General features: G+C 46.0%; 1 protein-coding gene across 2 annotated transcripts in view; it reads right to left on the bottom strand.

Annotated features, from left to right (window-relative positions):
• SYN3 (synapsin III) overlaps nucleotides 1-17,824 on the bottom strand; it is a 409,605-nt gene that overhangs the window by 269,596 nt on the left and 122,185 nt on the right. For both annotated transcript variants that reach the window (XM_039877852.1, XM_039877853.1), the window contains exons 5-6: nucleotides 4,719-4,875; nucleotides 1,551-1,640 (exon numbers count right to left, since the gene is read on the bottom strand). In XM_039877852.1, the coding sequence (XP_039733786.1) occupies nucleotides 1,551-1,640; nucleotides 4,719-4,875 (247 nt within the window). The remainder of the gene's footprint in view (nucleotides 1-1,550; nucleotides 1,641-4,718; nucleotides 4,876-17,824) is intronic.

Here is a 17,824-nt window from a genome sequence, read left to right as displayed (position 1 = left end):
CTACGGAATCTGGGTCTTTATCTAATTACCTATGAGTGGTACAGATGTTCTCAGACTGGAGCCCTGACTTTGGCTTTCCCTGTTTTCTTCCCAAGAATCTCAACCAAGTGGAAGTGGGGGAAGGCTGCAAACAGCAGTCCTTGATGCCGAATGCCTGCCTGAAGTTCTGAGTGTGGCTCAGCCTAGTGGGGAATGCCAGCAACTTAAGAGGCCTCGTTGCAGCTGGCAAGGCCCTCCCAGAGCTCATAGTTAGGGATGTCGCCCTGAATGGGCCGAGTTGGCTGTAGACCCTCCAACTTTCATTCTATTGTTGACAACATTCTAGGGTATAACTTTGACCCTATTTTACAGCTACTCTACTTTGAGCACCTAACATATGCCAGGCATAACACTCTATACACATGATTTCATTAAATCTCAGCAATTAGGTTGTTCCGCTGTCATCCACGGTTTTCAGCGATGGAAGCTGAGGCTCACAGACATTAATTCACTGCCCAAGACCTAGTACATAGGCAGAACTAGGATTCAAACTCAGGCTGGCTTGGTGATGAACCTTGACTTTTCTCCACTATGTCCACGCTTTGCTGGACTATGCCAGTGTCCACATGTCCTTCTTATTCCAACCAGCACATCCTGGATTCTATGGCTCTCACTGGATCAGATATAAGTGAAAGGTAATCACTGGAAAACCTCTCCATATGATGAGACTACTCCCCTGCCCCACGCCCGCCAGAGCCTGCAGTTCTACCCATCAGTGTCTCCACACAGGACTGTCCAGCTCAGCAGCCTGAGCGTGGAATTCTACAAGTAGGCCACTGCTTCCAGCTGGCACTACTTGTCTTCCCCAGACAAGCGTGTGGCTGCAGCCCTGTATTCCTATGACCAGTTTAAGAACACCACCAATGATGCAAGCGGGCATGTCATGGGCTGTTTCCAGCTGCCCAGAACTCTTTCACCCAGCTTCCTCTAGCTGTGAGATAGAGCGCTCTCCACCCCATTCGAATAGATGGTACCCTCTCCCATCCAGCAAATGGCAGGCGATACCACATAATCCAAATTAAGCTCCAATTACTTCCCAGAGACGACCTCAAATATACGCAAAAGTCAGAATGTGAAGGAGACATACAAGGAAACTGCCCGTCAACAATCAATGCAAATCAAATATTACTATTTTTATTAAAATAAGAGTTGAAACCAGGTCTGGCTCAAGTAAAATAACATGCTGCCTCTGAATCATCTTTTACCCTCATCATCAAACTTTGGCTCCAACATGCTAGTTCAAGTTGTCCCCTTATTTGCTGAAAATTCCTGATGTTCCAAGGAATTCTGTCCACCTTTGTCATTTGACCTACTGCCTAAAATTTCACCTGGAGAGATGACGCTTTCCTTTGGAAAGCCAGGCATTCCACAGGACATCAAGGCTCTTCCTTAGAGCCCTGGTGGTCAGGGAGCAGCCCCCGAGCCCACCTCCTCCATTCAAATAGACCGAGAACGTAAACATTCGTTTGTTCCAAATCATACAAATAAGCAGAGTAAAAAAGGACACTCACCATTGGCTTATGGTTGGGGAAAAACGTTTGCTCCACAAGCGGGAACTTCTCAGGTCCCAGGGAATGGAAGATCTTAATGAGCTGAGAGAACTAAGGCAGAAGAGGAGAGAACATTGATCAACATTTGTTACCTGGTATGGTGAAACCTCCCACTCCATCCCAGGCTTTGAGCATCTGACCATTCTGAGCTGAGCTTCAGTAGCTATTTCCTGCCTACAGGATAAAGGCCAGAGTCCTTGGCTGGACGTTCATCCTCTCCAATGTCTGTCTGCATCAGCCTCTTCATTCCTGCCAGGCCCACTGAGTTTAGCTTAATGGCTTTAACTGAGCACTTACTACACCCTCAGCATTTCGCACAAGCACAGCCTGCAGACTTTCATGCCACATCCCCTGCCTGCCATGTTCTTCTTTCTAGAGAGATATATTGCATAATAGTTTATGATGTAGATCTGGGTTCAAATTCTCTGTCACTGACTAGCTGCGTATCCTGGGAAGTCACTTTAGATTTCTGAGCTTCGGTCTCCTCATTTGTAAATAGGGAAAATAAGAGATCCAAACTCAGGATTGTTATAAGGATTCAGCAGTGACTGGCCCACAGGAACACTCAAATGTTAGATATTAATAATAAATATTTTTATCTGCTTTTACAACCCCACTAGCTTCCAATAGCTAGAGTCACGTCCCTTTCATGGAGGTACCTACAGTCTCCAGAACTAGAGGGTAAGTTTCTAAAAGGCAGGTCTCGGACTTACATTCTTCTCCATCACCCCTCATCACTCAGCATCCTTGGGTACTCACTTTGTGCCTGACCTTGAGCATTAACATTGGGGCAACAAGTTGAATATGGCAGACCAGACCTTGAGAGAAGACAGACTGTGGACAGATGGGTGAGATAATAATGTCTTGCTGGAGGGAGGCAAGAGGGAGGCAGAATGGGGGGGGCGGGGGTCGAGATGACTCCCCGGAGCAGATGACATAAGAGAAGGAGGAAGGGCATCCCAGGTGCACACTGAGACTAGTGTGTGCTGGAGATGCTCAGTGGCTGCCATGGCTGTGGCCTTGGGTGTGGAGCACAGAAAGACAGGAAGCCAGGGGGTGATCTATCAAAGACCATCGGGAGCCTTAACTGGACCAAGGAACTTGGGATTGACCCAGCAGGCATAGGGGAGCTGCTGGTGGACATAAGCAGGGAAGAGCAAGGCATATTCTGATCAGGAATAAAGAATAAACTACAATTTGTGGCCTAATGTTTAGATACCAAATGGTTAGAAGGGGAGCCAAGTCTTATGCCAGACTGATTTGGGGGTACTTCAATAATAAGAGCTTGGATGGAGAGAACGAGGTAACATAGGAGCTTTCTGCATCAGGCCAGGATTGGTCTGCAAACTCTTGTGCTGTAGCCTACAGGTGTGGTCTAACATGGAGTCAATTAGAAGGTTTGAGGGACCTCAGATATAAGACAAATGATGGGGATTCCTCATTTCACAGATAGGGAAACTGACGTCCAGAGAGGGAGAATAATTCCATGATCGAACACATGAGTTTTGGATACGCCCAGCTCCATCACTTACTATTAACTACATGAGCCTCGGTTTTCTGTACAATGGAGAAATTAACAAAACCTACTCATCAAGGTTCTGAGAATTAAGTACAATAAGCATGTTATGGGCTCAGCACAGTGCACAGTTAGTTGACTATGTGGGAAAACAGAAGAAGTGGACCAATACTATCTATGACCCTTTTAGGACCATGACACTTGAATCTGGGATGCCATGGGCCGAAAATCTCAATTAGGGTAGAATGAGGATACCAGAGCCACAATAATAGTGGTTGAAGACTATCCACATCTGTTAAATTAATGCATGTATTCATTCAATAAATATTGAGTGCCAACTCTGCAGAGACCTTGTTCCATGTACGAGGGACAATAATAATTGTCGCCATTGATTGAGTGTGTACTTTATGCCAGCCACCATTCTAAGCACTTGACATGTATTAACTTATAATCCTAGCAGAAAGGCCCTATTAGTACCATCATTTTACAAGTATGGAAAATAAACTCAGAGAGTTTAAGCAAGTTGCTCAAGCTACACAGCTGATAGATGAAAGATCCTGGGCCTGGGCAGTCTGGCTCCAGAGTCCCTGTTCTCATCCATTGCCCTGCCACCAGGAGAGCACGCAGAGAGACAACAAAACAAGAGACAAGATGGCTAAGAGCTTCGCAGAGCACGTTCTCCATCCCCCCAACCTCCTCCTTTCCTAACCCTCCTCCCTGCTTTATTTCCACCTTTGGCATTTACTATATGACGCATTGCAAATTTGCCATATTTATTAATGTACTGCACATGCCTCTTTCCACTAGAATGTAGAAGCCAGGGTTTTGGTCAGATTTGATCACTGCCATGTTCCTAGAAGTTAGAACAGTGCCTGGAACACAGTAGGTGCTCAATAAATATTTGTTCCATGAATGAATTACTTTTAGTAATGAAAGCCACAACTGAATGGATAAGCATCATCCTAGATGGAGATAAGTATTTGGGGGAAAAGAAAAGCAGGGGAAGGGATTTGAGAGTATTTGGAGGTATAGAAGGGTGTTTTTTTAGGGAAAGCCTCTCTTACAGGTAACATTTAAATGGAGACTCAAGTAAATGAATGAATGAATAAAAGGTGGAGGAAATCAAGTCTTGGGGTTGGAAGGAGGGCTTCGAATTCTGGTTTCACCCCTCACTGGCTACATGACTCTGGGTGAGTTCCTTAAATGCTCTGAAGCTGAGTTTCTTTTTCTGTAAAATGGAGTCATGAGCCCACTTCACACAATAACGATAGATTGCACAGTAGGCAACACAGTTTTCTGGCATTTACTAAGTGCTCAATAAACAGTGCCTGCTGTTAACAACAATGTGACAGAACGTTAGTAAGGAGAGTCAGGTACCATACCTCCTCTTACTACTAATATGATTATAAGATAACACTGTTTCATAATATGTTGTTACATAGTATTTGTTAGGCAATAACAAGGGAACTGGAATCCAAGTTTCTTATTCAGCTGCTTAAAAAAAGACTCCTTTCATTACTGAGGCCTCCGTGCTGGGGAATGGGCCCACTTCAGGGCTAGGAGGGTCCTCCCACCCCCCACTTCACTTCGAGTCAGCCTGGCCCTTCACCTACCACCCAGGGCTTGCTGCAGAAGTTGTAGACGGAATAGAGGGAGTTGACGGCGGGCAGCCCTCCGTACTGGAGGCCGATGACCAGGCTGCGGTAGTCTTCGCCCAGGGCCATGCTGTAGGCGTGCTGGCGGACCAGGATGAAGTCCGGCTTGAAGGATCTGCCAAGAGAGGTGCCGACATTAGTGTTAACACGTCACGCACTGAGGAGACACCAGGGCATCGGGCCACAGCTTTCTGGGAAGAGCACTAACCTGGCGTGGTTGCTGCCCTCAGAGAACTCTCAGTTCAAAATGGGGATGGGGTGCGGGACTGTGGATGAGGAGGGTCAGATGCAAGCACAGCAAAAGGGCTGACAGCGACTCACGCTATCTTTCGTTTCTTTTTAGGTTGTTTTCTAAATGTCCTACACTGAACAAGTATTTCATTAGCAGTCAGAGAAAGATGGATCAAACAACTTCGAATCTGAAGAGGCACTACACTGAATGCACCTATTACTGATTCTCTCGCAATGTCTCGGGATGTGGCATTGCTGCCATCAAAGCCATTTTACAGAGGAGTACCTTGAGGCTCAGAAAGTTTAAGTCATTTGTTCATAAAGATGTGCTGCAGGTAAGTGGCAGGCCAGGTCTGTGCAGCCTCGTGGCCCTGGTTCTCAGCCGCCATGCAGCATGGCTTCTTCCCTTGTACATGTCAAGTGTGTCTTGTCCCTTTCAAGGAAAGAGATAGAGTACTAATGCCATGGCTGAGTACATGCTTAGGTCCCTCTGGAGACACCATTCTGATCAGTGCTTGCAAACACACCTGGCATGTCATGGCTAAGATAGGAGTTATTTCCTCATTTTATAGATTTAAAAAACAAAAAACAAAACAAAACAAAACAAAACAAAAACAAAACTACAGCTCAGAGAAGTTAAGAATTTCCCAGGTAACAAAGCCGAGAAGCAGAGGAGCCATGTTTGAACTCAGATCATCGGTTCCAAGTCCATACACTTTGTCCTCCACTGCACGACTCCGGGTGGACTGACACATTGTTTAACTCATGCTGCCAAGGATCCATCGGTTTCTGGATTCCTCACTTCTAACTCACACGAGAAAATCAGCCTCATGGTAGGTGGTTCACATCAAAATGGTATGATCCACTTGGCTCATCCAGAGTTGGACATTTAGCTTTGAATAAATTGTCTCTTTAAAATAATTCAAAGGTAAATTAAAATAACTCTCAAAGGGAAAGGACTTGCTCCCACTGAAGATGGAAGGAAAGAATGTAATACAGGTACAGACATTTCTCAAATAGTTCTGAGCCTGGGCCTCATTGTACACCTCGGGGCCTGGTACCGTGGAAACAGGGGTGTAATAAGAACGTGTTGAAGGAATGAATGAAGTACGTGTTGAAGGAATGAATCATCACGTCCTCATCCCCAGAGGAAATGGCAAGGGTCTTCCCGGTTAAGTCGTAACTCGTCCGGAGGTGGCCACGTGGACTGCGACATCATGGGTATGGCTGACACTGTGCTGAAGGAAACGGTCAATTATGTCACTCTGTGGTTAGGGTGAGGGATGGGTTTGAAGCTTGGAATTATTATGTCTATGACCTTAGTGCATTCTTAGAACCAAACCAGTCCAACTCCTGTATTTTGCATATGAGGAAACTGAGGCCTGTAGCAAGACAGTGTCCCAGGTCACCTTGCAAAACCATGGGAGAGCAGAAAGTTGCAGCCAGGTCTCTCCTCTTGCTTTCCTGCTTTTTGTGCTCCACTTTGCTGACTCTTACAGCAAGAAGGATAGAAGGAAGGGATGGAGGGGCACGTGTGTGTCTCTAACAGGAATCTGATGACAATAGAGAGCACTGACTTAAACCATAATCATTTTCTGCTTTTATCTGATTTTAAACGTAACACACGTTCATTTTGTAAAGAAAAAGAAGTCTTGTATAACACAAAGAAGTAAACGAAATTACCTGTAATTCTCAACTCAGAGAACATCCCTAACGACCTTTCTACATGTTTACTTATATGTACATTGCAATCCAATTATCTATTTTTAATGTATATAATATGCATTCTCATACTCATAATTGATTTCATGCTTTCTAGTATTATTTGCCATTTTCCACATAATATTATAGTGTGAACGTTGCCCCTACTACCAAAATATCTTCAAAAATATCATTTTTAATGGCCACCTAATAGTCCACTGAATGGATATAGCATAATTAAATCAACCAATCATCTATTATTATCAAGTAAGCTATTTCTAATATTTCACACATGTACATCTTTGCACACAAGTTAATGCCTTTATTTAAAACTGGTTCGTTAACAGAGTTAAGAAGTGAGATTACTGGGTTAAAGGGTACGAACTTTTTGTAAGGTACTCAAAAAAATACCTCTTTTTAAAAGATGTACATCACCAGCCACACAGCCTCGTCAGCACTTGTTTTCTAAAAATATATTTTTCGATTTGATAAGCAACTTTCCCCCAAAGATACCCTGCATCCCACTGCTATTTTAGTTTGCAGTCCCCTGATTTTAGTGAGTTTGAGTATTTTCCTTCACCATTTGCATTTTCTTTTCTATAAAAGTCTGCTCACGTCTTTCTCGCTTTTAACAAATGGAGCTTTACTGTTTCTTCATTGACGTGAGCTCTGTGTATTAGGATGCTGACCTTCACCTACCTGGTGTGGCAAGGTTTTTACTAGTTGCTTGCTTAGCTTTGCTTTTTTTGGCTGTGCATCTTTAAAAGACATGTAAACACATTTTCCATTCCCTCTGAGTCAAATCTATCAGTCTTTCCCTTTCGATTTCTCTCCTTGCCGTGAGTACCCTCAGGGGCCTGGTTCTGACAGTCAGATGTCCCTCCTCTTGGCAGAGTGGTTGCCCTCACAGACAACTGTGGCGGCAAACTTGGTGGCTCATGTTGGGTAACTCCACTCTGCTCCAGAAGGAAATCATTACTGTCATGTGCCATATGATGGCATTTCTGTTAACAACAAATTTCAGAAACAACGGTGGTCCCAAAAAGATTATCATGGAGCTGAAAAATTCCTATCACCTAATGCTGTCAAGGCTAGTGTGATGCAATGCATTACTCATGTGTTTGTGGTGACACGGGTGTAAACAAACCTACTGTGCTTACAGGCATGCAAAAGTACAGCATATACAATTATGAACAGTACATAGTACTTGATAATGATAACGAACGACTGTTACTGGTTTATGTACTTACTATCCTATACTTTTTTTCATTATTTTAGAGTGTAATCTTTGTATATATAAAAAAAGTTTGCTGCAAATGGTATACCATGTTACACCAGCAGCAGCCTCATACATCTTGCGTTTACCGTGTCTTGTGATTACATCATCTCTTGTGTTTGACTCAGTCTCGTGTTGTTTGGTATACAGCCTAGGTGTGCAGTAGGCTGTACTGTCGAGGTCTGTGTAACTGCACTCTATGATCACGCAATGATGAAAACCCCTAATGACTCTTTTCCCAGAACACAATGGTGCGTGACTGTGAGGTCCCACGCTGGCTAGCCTCCTGGTTGTCCATGTTTGTGGAGAACTCATGAGGAAGATACAGCCTGGGGGTGGGGTGGGATGGAAATCCGGCTATCTAGAAAGAGAGGGTGTCCTTCCAAGAGCATTCCAAGAGGGGCATCCAGGGGCCTGTCTGTGGATACAGCAACTCTGGTCCCAGATATCATGGCTCTCTCTCTCTAGGACTTCTAGAATTCACCTCTACATCAGAATCTTTCTGATTCTTTGAAATAAAAGTAGTGGTCACCTCCTCTTGGTCTTTAGGGATTTGGGAATCTACCTCAGGGTCCATATTCAAAGTCTCCTTTCAAAATTATACACCACATCCCTGTTTTAAAACCCTCTTTCCGACCATAGGTCCTAAGCTCCTTACAATGGCTACAGGCTCCTGACCACATCTCCATCCTCATTTCTACCTTTCTCTTCCCCCTCACCTCCACTCAGGCCACACTGACACCCTCTCTTCCTCTAATTCTTCTCCTTGGCTGCTTTCTTCCAAATCGTGTGTGGGTACCTTGTTCTCATCCCTCACTCACTGGCTCAAATTTACTTCTTTAAAGAAATCTGTCCCATTCACTCTGGAAATTTGCCCCAACCCTCATATTGCCCTATTTTCCTTTACTCACAGCTTTTGTGACAATTGTATGTCTCCTGTTTATCTGTTTAGGTGCTTGTTGGATGTCTGTCCCCTCTAAAGATGTCAGCTCAATGAGAACAGGGAACCTGCCTGTCTTGGACAAAAATAGGCCTTACCAATGTTTTTCAGCAGATGACGGAGTTAATGAATGTATGTATAAATGAATGAATGAACACAAAGTAGAATATCTACTCGAAAAGGAAGGGAACTTTTCCCTTGTGGTCCTAGAGAAGAGAACTAGAACTGATGGCCAAAGTAGCCAGGAGATAACATGTGGCCCCCAATAACCAGCGGGGCTGCCTTACAAGGTAACAAGTTCCATATTTTGGGGGGTATGTTAGCATCACTAAGAAGATTAATCCCAAGGAATTCAGGTTGGACCCCCTGAATTCTTAAGATTCTCAGATACAATATGTGAAAAATAAACACTTTCCATGAGGGCAAATCAGGCACGTGTTCCAATTTTGCCATCCATTGCTATATAGAATGCACAGGGTCCTTCCTGACAGCCTGGGATGTGTGGGATTTGCAAAAAATGCAGAGAAATCAATGACTCCAGCCAGGTGACCTGTGGCATGCAGCTCCTCCCTCCGACCCAGCACCCCAGATTCTCTATCCAGTCAGGGAACAGCCAAGTCCTGCATGTCACCCAAACATCCAAGGATGTGGCCACCAGCAGTTATCAGGCCCTGACGGTGGGCCAAGCACCCTAGTAGAGGCTGGAGATCCTGAGATGACCAGGACATGATTCTCGCTTTCAGGAAACTCACAATCCAAAAGGAATTGGGTACAACGCTAAAGAATAAGGATTTGCTAAATGAATAAATAAGTGAATGACATAACAGAGTCATGTACAAGGTGCTAATATGACCCAAAGGTGTGTTCAACGCTGTCTGGGAGTGTACTGAACGGCTTGGGTCTTGAAAGAAAAATAGGAATTCATTCATGTAGGGAACCACACCTGCGACTGAACGGATAGACCCTCATAGTGGGGGGTGGAGTGAACTATGCTGGTTCTCATTTTATATGCTCAGGATCTTCTTTCTTCTTTCCTCCTCCTCCTCCTCCTCCTCCTTCTTCTCAGAATCCATGATAAAATCCTCTCTAATCAGAGAACCGCATTCCCCTTGGTGGGTAGGATTGCATCTCTGATGCAATGGGCCTGTCAGAATTCGTCTTGAGTGATGGGAGAGAGGAGTGGCCAAGTAAGCCAGAGTGATGGAAACTGGGGCTGGTGGAGACCATTTTCTTGCTACATGGAGGGATCCCATCTGGAATAGAAATGCTACAGGGAACAGAGACAAGGAGGGAGACAAAAGCCCTGTCTATAACAGTTGAATCCCTGAATCCTGCTGAGCCTGATACAAGAGCCATTTTTATCTTCTGAATTATTTGAGTTACTAAGTTCTATTTTTTTCCTACACTAGTTGAATCAGGTCTATTGCTTGCCACCACTATTGTTCTGACTGATATTGGGACGAAGTGGCAAAATTTGCAATTGGTTATACGGCGAGAGTATAAGGTATGATGCGGTTGGATAAAAAAATTGCAACGATGCTCATGAATCCCTTCCTGCCCTTGTGTCTCCCCAGTCCCACTGAAACCAAGCCTTGTGTCCTTTGTGCCTGGGCAGGAAGGCCTCCTTCAATCCCACACAAGTTGGCACATCCTGGCTGCAGGCTGTACCTGGGTTTTCTTATTATTTCGGCTTTAGACTTAATGTGAGCTATATTATTTGGGTTTCTGATCCCAGGTCTTTCTCAGAAGTGACTGTCAGCACTGGAGAGGAAATCAAAGACAACCTATAATTAAATGGTGGAGATGGGACAGGTGATGTGTTGCTGGGAGATTACTAGGTGCTTCAGGCAGTGTCAGGAGGCAGGGGGCCAAAGGCTGAGTGACTTTTAACTACCGATGAAGTATAATACTTCCCTCAAATAAGCAGAAGCCTGTGATGGCAAGAAAAGGTCTTGGCTGGGCTTTGCCTGGGACCTAAGTTAGTAAGCAAAAGCCTCATTATTCTTGGCTGCTTGACTGCTATTCTGTAACTGTCCCTTGTTCCTCAAGAGCCGAGATGACGATGGGTGACAAGGATGCTGATTTTGTCATAGGCTGACCCATCACACCCAAACCTAAGCCCAGCTCTGCCTGGGAAGGCCCCAGACTATCTGACATCTGCGTCCACCAGCAAAGAGACTTCAGGTTTCCTCTTCACTGTCTCCACACTCCTCAGAATCCTTTTCCATCCCCCTCCACCTCTGAAAACTCAACCTCAGTACTGAATCTGGGAAAAGGAGACCAAGAGAACTGAGTAAAGCAGCAAAAACAGGTGTTCTGAGGAAAAGGGAAGGGGAGATCAAGACTTTGAAAGGATCTCTGTGCCCTTGAAGACTATGGACCACTGTGCTGCAGCAAGGATAGAACAGAAGCCTGTGTACACTTCGTAGACGGAGGGGTTTGAATGGGCCATATGGAAGGATTTGGGGAATTAGCAACGCATCCTGCCAGCCCAGAGACTGCAAGAAATTAGTCCGGGCTGAAAAGAAATTAGGTGGCAGTCAACCAAGAATCTGGTGGCCAGAGGACAACAGGATGCTGCAGTGAGGCCCGTGGGGCCTGCAGGCAGCTGCCAGCTGCACCGTGTGACAATGGCGGAGAAGGGGCCTGGCGGGATTTACCGAGAGCCAGGCGCTCTGATGAATCCCCGGCCCTCTTTGCAAACTATAGGAGGTTAATAAGACACAGATGCAAGTGCTGGAGGAAGCAGCTTCCTCAACTCAGAATCTCAGTCTCTTTTTCCTGGTTTCTTCCTCCCCTTTTGTTTCAGAGGTATCCTCTCTGCTCCACCCTGCCCCATCCTACTCCTCCATCACCCTGGGCATCCCACAGGTTATGGGTTTGTGTCCCTCAAAAGATCACGTTGAAGACCTCAGCCTTGTTACTTGTGAAGGTGACCTTCTTTGGAAATAGGTTGTTGCAGATTTAATCAAGTTAAGATGAAGTCACACTGGAGTAGAACACGTCTTAATTCAACGACTGGCATCTTTAGAAGAAGTAGGAAATTTGGACACAGACCACAGAGAGGAAGAGGAGGACACCATGTGACAAAGGAGTCAAAGATCGGAGGGACATGTCTATACCCAAGGAATGCCAAGGATTGATGGCAGCCACAAGAAGCCAGGAAGAGGCAAGGGAGGACCTTCCCCTAGATCCTTTAGAAGGGACGTGGCCCCACTGACACATGGATCTCAGACTTCCAGACTCCAAAACGATGAGGGGATAAATTTCTGTTGTTTCAGTCACCCAGCCTGTGATACTTAGTTACAGCAGCCTCAGGAAAGGACTACACTGCACACCCCAATATTTCGTCTTTCTAGCAGCTTTTGGAACTTTCTGGCTTGCTTTGTTCTTGCGTGCATCCTTCCACCACCCCTTCCCCCTTTCCCAAAACAATCATCCCAATCCCAACATAAGATTGAGATTCAAGGATGAAAATGGACTGATAGTTATGTTCATGTTTACATAAAAAATTAACAAATTGTGTCGATAGATGCGTGATTTGTTTGAAAGAATGTACATCGAAATGCTAATCTGATTGTCTCTGAAGAGTGAGATGGGACATGGGGTTATTACATTCTTCTTTACACTTTGTGGTACTATTTATATTAAAAAAAGAGAAAGGAGCACAAAGTATTTTCATAACTAGGAAAAAACAATGAGATTATCTTTATTTTGGAAAAAATGATAAATGTAATAATGATGTAATACATGGAAAATGCTGTGGGACAATTTCATGTGACATAAAACAATAGAAAAGAGAATCTGTGTTACGACTAAAACATTGCAAAAATGATGATCCTGGAAGGGGAGACGGAAAATTGCTCATTTGTTAAGGTGATGAGGCTGCACGTGATTTCTCCTGTTTTGAAATTTTCCATTGTTGTTATAGTGCGGTTTGGGCATTAACAAGAACTTTGGGTTGGCATCGATAAATCGATGAATGTGAAGCAAGTCCCTTCTACTTGGCTTAACCATAACCATCCATCCTTCCTCTTCCTTCCATCGCTATACCTGTTGGACAAGGCAGTTCATACCTGCTGGCTCCAATTCTCATCTCCAGAACCCTCTGTATCTAGCTTTCAGTCCCCTTTCTATCTCAGTGAAGTTGCTCCTAAATGCCACACACCAAGGTCAAATGGCTTCTGCTATGCTCTCACTTTCCCTGATCTCTAATAATAGCTAATGTACTATGAGCCTCTATTCTAAGCCCTCTGTATATCATCGCTCATTTAAGCCTGACAACAGTTCTAGGAACAAACTATTATTATCATCCCCATTTTCCAGATAAGGAAACTGTGGTACAGAGCAAGACTTGGCAAGGTCACATATCTGTTGGTGGTAGAACCACAAGTCAAACCCCAAAGCCTACTGGCTCTAGAGAAGGGTTTCCCGGCCTCTGCATTATTGACATTTGGAGCTGGATAATCTTTGTTGTGTGAGGAGGGGCACTATCTTGTTCACTGTAGGGCATTAAAAACATCCCAGGCCTCTGTCCACTGAACGCCATAGCACCTCCATGCCCAGTCATGGCAACCAAAAATGTCTCAAGACATTGCCAAGAGTCCTCTGGAGGGCAAAGCCCCCACTGGAGACCACCTGCCGTGAGCTCCTCTCATCCTCAGTGGCCGCTGTAGGATGATCTCTGTCCACCCTGTTCAACCATTTCCGCCCTGCCTCAAAGACGCCCTCTCCCCTTGTGTCCCCGCTGCTTCCTCCAGGCTCCTCCCTTCCTGTGGCTCTTCTCCAAGGCTGTGTTGGCTCTCTGCCCGTGGAATCATCTCCATTCGGTGGGCTTCCCGCCTTGTCCTCACAGGCGGTAGTGAAAATGACTCAGATTTATAGAGTACTTCCCCAGGAATCATTTTTAGGCTTTTAATTATTCTATCTCTAATCTCCACACTGACCCTGTAAGGAAGAGAGTGTTGAGAGCCTCATTTTTCAAGAAATTAAGGCAGGGAGAGATGAAGCACAGGAAGGACGAAGTCCTCATGAGACCTGGGCGCTTCAAGGCCAACGTGCATGAGCATGGTACAGCTGAACATCTCACCATCGCCCCTGACCCACTGTGCCCAGACCCAAGTCATCGGCTTCCCCCAGAGCAGGTCTCCCGACTTCTGTTGAAGAGCCCACGGTGTTCCTTGAAATCATCTGATTCTTTTCTCTGACGCCCCATATAAGGAGCCACTAAAGTGGCTGACTCTTCCCTCCTTAAGTGTCCGGATTTGTCCCTACACTTCTTCCTCCCTTCTCTCGCTCTGGTCCCCACCCCCCGTGCCCCACCCTCACCATCGCCTCCTGCCTAGAATACTTCAACAGGCCCTTAGCTCCGAACCCCACATCACAAGCCCCTTCATCTTATTCGTCCCTGCCGCACAGGGCTCGGCTCAGAATCCAGACAGTTGAGTGGTGAGTGGTGAGTGATTTCTCTGCCTCCACCCCAGAGATTCCCAAGCTAAATGCCACAGGGCCCCAGCAGGGAACATCGGGCTGGATGAAGAGGGCCAGTCTTTTTTAGTAGCATCTTTGCTCTTATTCTTCTAACACACACTCTCTTTGTTTCCATATTAAACGCATAGAAATATTCTTATTTCCACAATGCTCTTCTCTTTTTTGGAAGCACGCACATCTTACTCTTTTATTTTTCCACTTTTGATAATGACTGGAGGAGAAGAAACATTTTGTTTTGCAGTGGGAGATCTCTACAGTCAAGGGCAGCTAACACAGGCCTCTGTGGACAGCAAGGAGAGAGAAGCGGACGCTGACCTGAAGACTGGCCTAAGCCCTAGACATAGGAATGAGGTCCCAGGTGGCCCTAATGATTTTTTAAAAGTAGCCCAAATCTGGATATTTATATGAAATTCTCAATTACTTAAATGCTGACTACTCATTCAATTAAAAAAAAGAAATCACTGTACAGACCGGTAACAAAAGTAAATAAAGCAGAACTGCCATGGGGAAGATGCCAATGAAACTCAAAGCAGCAACTAAAGGGGGCAGTTGCGACTCGCTGCCGGCATATCGTGGCCATGTGAAAGTCCTTGGCCCAGTCTTATCAAATCCTTTGATTTTTCAAATGAAGCCAGAAACCTGCCTTTTATGTGAAGTCTTTCGCATAAAATCTCTTTTAAAAATACTCCACTTTTAGAAAAAAAATTTATAACTGTGTGTGGGTGATGGATGTTAACTAGACTTATAGTGATCATTTTGCAATATATACAAATGTCTAATCATTATGTTGTACACCGAAACTAATAAAATGCTATATGTCAATTATATCTTAATAAAAGTTTTTTTGTTTGTTTGTTTGTTTTTTTAATATGGGACCACATCGTGCAGGCTAACCAAACCTGTCTGTGCATGGTCTCCTCCTTGGGAGGTGACTCCTGCTACCAACCGATTCTGCTCTCCACTCTTGGACTTATCTTGAAATCCTGCTTTGCTCCTGCAACCCTGCTGCTCAAAAACCTTGGGTAGTCTCCACCGACTGCCTACAGATGGGAGTCCATGCTTGTGCCTCTCGTGCTCGGTGCTCCCCAGAAAGTGGCCCAGGCCTTCTCTTAGCTCCAGGTCCTCTCGCTCCTAAGAAACCCTTCCGCCCAGGTGCCCCCACTCTCATCTCCACCACACACTCTGCGCTCTGTCCACGCCAGTCCCCAAGCTTAGGGACCTGCCCCTCAACTATTCCCCCAGCTCAAATCTCACCTCCTCAGTGATGTCTCCCTGACCTCCATCCCTGTCACCCTCGGGGTGTCCTACCCATGCAGAAAATCACCCCACTACATCTCCTGACAGCTCAAGGGTTGTGGTCTCTTACTTAACTCTTCCCTGTCCAAGGCTGTCTCTACCTGGGGTGGGGTCTTCCCTCTCACGTCTCCTTTGCACATTGCCAAGAAGTGTTTGCAGGAAACACAGCTGAGCATATCATGTTACCGGTCAAAGAATTTTGGAGGCTGTCCACTGTTTGCAGATCGAAGCCCGAATGCTTTAGCATGATAATGGAGTCTTGTGTCTGGTATGATTTTGGTCTACTTCTCGAGTTCCACTGTGGCCACCCACCCCCTGCCCCCCAGGATGCACCCTACACGCCAACCACACGAGATGACAGCTATCCCCCAGAAGCCATGATCCATCTCACATGTGTCACGCTGTACATAATGGGGAAAATGAAAGGGACAGCAAAAGACCATTCAGAGAGAGCGTTGCAGAAAATAAGAATACTGCTATGTGCTAAATATGGAAACGAGGTGAGCCCAGGGATGCCCTCGCCCACCAGCCTGCTCTGACAGGTCCTTCAATGCTCACTCTTACTAAAACTTCCCGTGTGGAATGGGCGGTGTTACTCACTTCCTGGGATAAAGTCAACCGACACACACACTTCGAAAACAGTGAGGCTCTCTATAACAACCAGGGGTTGGCACACATGTTTGTGACTCTTTTCTTGGTGTCTAGAAGGTGTGCAACACATCGTAGGTGCTCAGGAGATGTACATGGATATGGAGCATGGTCTGGCTTCACTTCTCAGTGTCCTGGTCCATCTAAAGTCAACAATACTTCAACGACGAGCAGGGAAAAAGGATCTGAAGATGCCAAAATAACACGCCGAGTGGGGAAAAACCACGATATAGCCCGGTCCCAGCTCTGCCTCTGACTTGCTGTCGGTCCCTAAAAGTGTTGCTTCTCCTCTCTGGGCCTCAGTTTCCTCATTGACAAAACCAAAACCAAAACTAAAACCAAAACTAAACCAAACCAAACCAAACCAAACCAAACCAAACCAAACCAAAAAACCTGGGCTATATGACCTCCGAGGGCCCTTTCTCGGATGACTGCCTCCAATTCCAGACTTGGAACCAAAGCTTTCAATGCCTACCTCTCTGTCACGTCTGTCTGAGTTCCCTTGTGACTTTCTGTCACGTAGCAGCAGTTTATAAGAATCATGATTACTGACGACTGGGTACTTGCCAAGTGCCAGCCAGGCACCTACAAGGGGCTTTTCAAGTCATATCTCATCATATCCTCACACAAAGCCCTTGTGAAGTAGGTACTTATCTTGGGCTGGGTCCCCTAGAAGCAGAGCCCAAAACAGGTTTCCAAAAGCCTGTGATTCATGGAGGAGCGGGTGCTCTTGAAGAAAAGCTGTAAGGGGGTGAGGGAAGCAGGACAGAGAAGAGGGTGATAGTCGTGGGTGAGTCTAGTCTTAGCCTGACCCACAGGGGGCTCTGGAGCATGTTGTCCCACCAAGTTCTCCCACCTTGAGAAAAGATGGCTGGGCTTTTGCGTCCCCAGTCTCAGTCAGTTACTGACTGCCCTGAAGGGAGCGGGAGTGGTGGCAGAGGGAGCTAGCCTCTTGCTTATGTCAGGGATGCAGTTACCATCAGCCAGAGGCTCTGGGGAAGGCCAGAGGTAGAGCTGTTACTGCAGCGTCACAGTGCTGGGGGAACGGTGCACCGGCTGGTGAAGGGGATCTGAGAGGAGAACCCCAGCATCTACACGACACGATGCTTAGCCCATTTGACATGAGGAAAACTGAGACCTGGAGTGATTAAACATGCTCTCAAGGTCCCAGGACTATGAAGTACAGAGGTCTGTACTAGTAGGTACGAATCACACTTCCCATAAACAGTGCCCACCCCTGAGGGGCAGGACCCATGTGCCTCTGTTTCCCAGCACCCAGAATGGTGACTGCACCCGGAGGGTCCCAAGATGTGCTTGGAATGGTTGAGTTGGTGAGCTGCTGCTTACCCAGGCAGTGGGGCCTTGGGTGGCAGGTCTCTGTGAGGCAGGGGATTTGCCTTCACCCTAAGTGGGGCCAGCGGGGTGGGAATGCCACACTCTCTGACAGCTGCCTGGCCTCCAAGTGCTGTCAGCCTCCTGCTC

This window comes from Pteropus medius, unplaced genomic scaffold, assembly GCF_902729225.1.
Source record: "Pteropus medius unplaced genomic scaffold, Ma_sr-lr_union100, whole genome shotgun sequence".
In the NCBI taxonomy this organism is placed as follows: Eukaryota; Metazoa; Chordata; class Mammalia; order Chiroptera; family Pteropodidae; genus Pteropus; species Pteropus medius.
The sequence above is the reverse complement of the archived record's forward strand: the minus strand, read 5'-3'. Positions and strand labels throughout refer to the sequence as shown.